This window comes from Suncus etruscus, chromosome 1, assembly GCF_024139225.1.
Source record: "Suncus etruscus isolate mSunEtr1 chromosome 1, mSunEtr1.pri.cur, whole genome shotgun sequence".
NCBI classification, from domain to species: domain Eukaryota; kingdom Metazoa; phylum Chordata; class Mammalia; order Eulipotyphla; family Soricidae; genus Suncus; species Suncus etruscus.
In genome coordinates, this window is record NC_064848.1 from 186896616 (window position 1) to 186902207 (window position 5592).

Consider the following 5592-nt stretch of genomic DNA (forward strand, 5'->3'; position numbering starts at 1 on the left):
AAGCACTACACTCAACCCTTTCTAGGGGGGAGGACAGCATCTCCTCCAACCTCATCAACACCCTTACAAATTTCCATTTTTTTCGGGCTAAATTGGGTGGGGGCAGCGCTAATTTGCTCAGGTCCACAGAAATGCTTTCCTGCATCAGTAATTCATCTTCAAGGCCCTTTACCTTGTTTTATTTAGGAAAAAAAACAATACCTCCATAGGGTTCCCAGGATTCCTTCTCTGGCACACACGCAAGTGACCTGGGCTTGTGATGGGGGAGAGGGTAGTTTCAGGTCTAGCTGCCCCTAGCTGCTGAAAACGTGACTGTTTTCCCAGAGGTTGAGTGGGGTGTAGGGAACCCAAGGAGTTGTGTTGCAGGGGGGGGGGGTGTTGGGCCACAGGGATGGGGCCGGGGGAGCTAGTGTAAGAAGCTGCCTCAGGGTGCGGTGGGTGTGAGGGGGTTTATGCAAGGTGGAAATCCCCCCCGCTGGGGGGAATGTTGGAGCAGCCGGGACCATCCTTCAGCCTGGTAGGCTCTTGTCTATTGTCACTGTGCTCTTTCTCACACCAGAGCCACAACTCTATCCCGGAATGAAATGAGGCCACCGTGAGAAGCGGTCCAGTCTTGCATCTCATTTACATAAATATTTATTAATCGTCATTAAACTGAACAGAAACACGCAATGCACTTCGGGTGTCCGACGGGAGTTTTCGTCTTCGCTACAAGAGGAAGGTACAATTGCGGTGAGTGTGTGGTGGGTGTGTGGCGCGTGGCCTGTGTGTTTGTACCTGTGCGTGGTGTGTGAAGGTGTGTGGTGGCCTGCCTCTGGCGGGGGGAGGTCTCCTTTTGCCCTTTATTTTATTTTGGTGGTAGGGGGAGTCCAAAAGCAGCCCTCAGCCCTCTCCTTACCCACTTGCCAGCCAGAGCCCAGAGGCTTCTGGGATCATTCCCCCAACACCAGAAATTTCAGGGGTCTGGCGCCCACGGAGGCACAGTAAAGGGGGCTGCCCCCAGGTCTTGATCCCGACCCTCAGCAGCCCCTCCAGAGGATGGAGGTGACTGCCAGGAGGAGGGGAGAAGGGTGGCCCGGACTTGGCCTCCTTCTGTTCCTGGATGGCGCCCGGGCCTGCTGTGTGTGTGCGCGCTGTGGTGTGCGTGTCTCTCATGCAAACCCTCCCTCCCCAAACCGACCCCCCAACAGTTTGCCATTCCATACAAATTTGGAAACGGTTGAAAAAAAAACAAAACAAAACAGCATGACGCACAACGGGGATGGGGCGAGGGGAGGGCAGTGGCATTGGGACCCCAAATCTCGAGTCACTGATTGTAAGAACCTGGGGAGGGGGAGGGGCGGCGTGGCCCCCACTTCACCAAAGTGCACAGATCCGCACTGGGGCGGCGCGGCCCGCGGCCGGGAGGGGCTTCCCGGGGCCGGGCCGGGCCGCTAGGCTCAGTCAGAACCTCCTTGCATAGATATTTGTGTCTTTATTATTGGTAGTAGTATTTTTTTGTTTTTTTTTGCCTTTTATTGCTTCTAAAAGTTCTTACTGCGTTTTCTCTCCGATCCGGACTCTGCGTTCGGCCTCCATCGCCTCTTAGCTTTTTTTTTTTTTTTTTTTTTTGTAAGTTTGTTTGTTTTTAGAAAAAAGGAAAAGGGGGGGAAAACGGATTCTAGTTACAAATTTTCTCGGTCTTCTTCTCTCTCTCTTCTCTTCTCTCTCTCTCTCTCTCTCTCTCTCTCTCTCTCCTCTCTCTCTCCTCTCGATTCACATTTCCTCCCATCAATTGAAATCACAAAAAAAAAAAATACTCAAAGAATAGCAAAGGGACTGAGGGGGGGCTTCCAGATCCGAGCTCGGGCGCCCAGACTTCTTGCCCTCTCCCACAAAGAGGGGGCGCCCAGCTTCCTTCTGCCCGGGGGCAGCTCGATGACTGCTGCAGAATTAATACTAATGAGAGGGTGAACAGAACCCCCCCTACAGCACAGCCATCCACCACCGCTGCTGCCTTTGGGCCTACAAGGGGTGAGGTGGGTGGGAGAAAGAAGAAGAGGAAAGCTACGTGGTCGGGGAGGGGGAATGGGTGGGAAGAGAGGGTCCTCTCGGGAGCACCCGAAGAGGAGTTCCCTGGAGAAATACTCCTGGAAAGAGGCGGCAAACCCCCTTGGGGGAGAGAAGGCGGCGAGTCCCCTGCGGGGTGGGGGCGAAGAAAAGGAGGCCCCTGGGACCCCGGCATCCCGCCGAGAAGAGGACTCCGTTGCGCCCCCCGAAAAAGAGGGGCGGGTCCGATGGCCCGCCTGGGCGCCCTGGGGAAGCGTGGGTGCCCCTGCGCCCAGGAGGGGGCCCTCCCGGGGAACAGGGGGGCTGCGGGCCAAGGCCAAAGCCAAAAAGGAAGGGGGGCGAGCGCGAGGTCTCAGTTATGGAAAAACGCGTTGAGCTCCTTCGTACATGGGGCCCCGGTCGTGGTGAAGGTGCCATGTCGTAGGACAAGAATGTTCTCTCCGAGTGGCAACGCCCCCCGCGCACGGGCCGACGAGCCGAAGACCAGCCCGTGGCCCGCGGGCCGGCGAGCCGGGCAGCGCCGGAGTAGTGCATAGAGTAGTGGTAGCTCTTCTCGTGGTCGGGCCGACGAGTCCCTGCTTGAGCGAGAAAGTTGCCGTTGAGGCACAGCGGCGGGCTGAGCGGGCCCTCGTACTCCGAGCTGTTGTAGTCCGGGCTGGCCCCGCCCGCCCCCCGCCGCCGCGTACAGCGTCTCGTAGGCGGCGCAGAGTAAGCCGTGGGGTCCGCAGGGCGTGCGCCGCGCCGCAGCCCAGGCCGCCCGCCGCCTGGCACTGGGCGCCCCGCCAGGCGCGAGGCACGGGTAGGGGGTAGGGGTGCATGGCGAACGAAGGCCGCCCGAGCCGTGGAAGCGGCCCGTGCCGTCGGGGCGCCCTGCTCGGTGAGGAAATTGCGCGAGTTGAGCTGCAGGCAGCCGGCCACCAGGTTGGTGGTGGGCTGCGACAGGCCCTTGCACAGCGTCTGCAACGTAGGACCACCAGGGTCGGGGCCCGCTTGCCCGAGCGCAGGATCTCCGAGAGCGCCCCAGAATGTAGTTCTGGCCAGGCGCAGCGTCTCGATCTTGGACGCTTCTGCGTCTTGGGAGTAGCAGGGCACCACCTTGCGCAGGTTGTCCAGCGCCCCGCGTTCAGGTCGTGCATGCGGTTGCGCTCCCGCGCGTTCGCCTTCTGCCGCCGCAGCTTGGAGCGCTCCAGGCGCGCCTTTGGTCATCTTGCGCTTCTGGGCCCGCGCTTCTTGGGCCGCTTCGCCCTCCCGCCTCGTCCAGCCCTTTCCTCCTCTTCCCCTCCTTCCTCCTCCTCCTCGCCGCCAGCTCGCTTTCCTCCTTGACCTCGGCCAGCGCGCTCTCCGGCACCTCGTCGGCGCGGAGAGGCACCGGCTTGGCGGCGCGCGCGGGCCCCGGAGCCCCCGGCGGCGGCGGGCGGCAATGGCAAGCGGCGCGGCGGCGCGTCGCCCTTGTCGCTCCTCGGCTCGTCGTCGTCGCCGTCGCCCCAGCTGGCGAACTTGGGCACGTCCGAGAGGAGACCGGGCTCGCTGAACAGGCGGGTCAGCATGGTGCCTGCGGGCGCCCCGCGGGCGGAAGGGGAGACAGAGAGCAACCGGGTGAGGGGCGCGCAGGGGTTCAGTCCTTTCCCCCCCGACTCCCTGCCGCCTCCACTCCGCCAGTCGCGGGGTGGGGGAGCGACCCAGCCCGGGGTGTGGGGGTGTTGGGGTGGGAGGGGGCTGCGTCCCCACCTCCTGCACCTGGCCCCGCACCCAGAGCCTGCCCAGACCCAGCCGGCCGCACGCCCGCGGCCTCGGCCCAGGCCCTAAGGCCAGCGGAGGGGCGCCCCAGCCCCACACCTGAGCCGTGGGCCGCTCCCCACGCCCCGATCTGCTCAGGGCCACGGCCCGGGCCGCACCCCGGCTTCGGGGGTGGGGGGGGAGAGAGAACGCGTCTCCGTGGCCGGCCAGAGGCGCGCGCCCTGAAGACGCTCCGCCCGCGGTGCACCGGGCCCGCCGGCCGCGGTGGGCACTGCCAACCCGGGCCCCCGGGCCCCCGGCCCGGCTGCGCACCCTCCCGCGGAGCTCACCCCCAAGCGCCCTAATCCAATTTGCAACTTGGCCCGCGCCTGGGCCCCCACCCCCGCAGCCCCAGTTGGTTCCACAACCCGGAGAATCTATCGTCCTCCTGCCGCCGCCGCGGCCCGGGCCCCCGGAGCCGGCCTGGGGCCGCCCAGATCGGCCAGCCGGGGCGTGGGGAGCAGACGGGGCAGCGAGCCGGAGCGTGTCCCCCGCGGTCAGGGACCCCCGTTCCCTCCCGCAAACTGCCTCCCTCCCACACGGTTTTTTCGATCTCGTTGTATTTCGGGGTGGATGGGGGGGGGGAGGACACCCCAATATATTGGTTCGCTCCTCTCTTGGCTGGTGGTTGGGAAAGGTCACAGGTTCCTCTGGGACAACTATAGGGGGGGTTCCCCACCTCAATCGCAACACGCCCCCTCCCACCGCTATCCTGGCTGTCCCTCCCAAAGCCGGCGCACTCTGAGACGCCTCCCTTTGCAACCCCCCCTGAGCTGCAGCCCCTAGGGAAAGGGACCCCCGGGCGGGCCATCTCCGGTGCCCATCCCACGAAAGGACATCATCCCAGAAAAGGGGATTCGGGGACCCTCCTGTGGGCCCCAGCAGCCGCCTCCCCCACCCCTCCACCGGCGGGTCAGATCTCCCTGCCTTTCGGACAACTTACCTCGGAGAGGAGTCGAGGGGAGAGGGGAGGGGAGGGGGGAGGGGGCAAGAGAGAGAGGGGGGAGAAGAGAAATCTTCTCGCTTATTTCATTGTTCCCCCATCTTCAGGGAGCGGGGACGGCGGTTCAAGGCGGCGGGCGCCCGCGTCTTCAGAGCGCCATGCGAACCGCGGAGCGAGTGTGGCATCTCTACCAGGCGGGGTACCAGCCTCTATGCCAGGCCATATGGGCTTGGCACGTCACGGGCAGCAGCTATCACATGAGAGACGGTGATTGGCATGCGTCTGCATTGGGGGAGAGCCTGCTCCCCCGGGACCGCCGCCATCTGTCACTCTCTACTCCAAAAAAAAAATTAAATAAATAAAGGAAATAAATAAATATATCTGCCGCCCTCCCCTCCCCGCCCTACACTGGGAAAGCAGGGATGGAGAGTGAGATGGGAGGAGTTGCCCCCCTCCCAGATGGAGCCCCCCCCACTTGGGAACAATGGGGGTGAAATTGGGAAATTGGGGGCTTGTGGTGACTCTTCGCTTCTTCACTTCCTCAAGGTCTTGCTCTGCTCCGGTTTCCTCCCTGGCAGGGGCCCCCAAAGGGTGGGTCAGGCAGAGGACCAAACCCCTGAGGGCTGGGTAAGGGACCTCTGTTGTCCGCCCCACTGCTAGGGGAAGACCCCGTTCCGGCCACAAAGGGCCAGCTGAGGACCCCCCTCCCAGTCGTGGGCACGGGGCGTCCCCTGGCCAAGCCCCATAGGTAGAAGTTGGCACGGGTGCCATCCGTGCATCCGGGCTGCCCTTTCCCCCACCCCCTCACCGACACACAACATATG

General features: G+C 63.3%; 1 protein-coding gene across 1 annotated transcript; it reads right to left on the minus strand.

Moving 5' to 3' along the window:
* Positions 1-2401: 2401 nt before the first annotated feature.
* Positions 2402-5013, minus strand: NEUROD2 (neuronal differentiation 2). The gene is given in 15 exon segments (XM_049780411.1): positions 2402-2428; positions 2430-2462; positions 2464-2514; positions 2516-2566; positions 2569-2715; positions 2717-2767; positions 2769-2876; positions 2879-2911; positions 2914-3018; positions 3021-3068; positions 3070-3165; positions 3168-3355; positions 3358-3461; positions 3463-3601; positions 4769-5013. Coding segments are annotated over 14 exon segments (1176 nt in total). The 5' UTR covers positions 3597-3601; positions 4769-5013.
* Between the last annotated feature and the right edge of the window lie 579 nt (positions 5014-5592).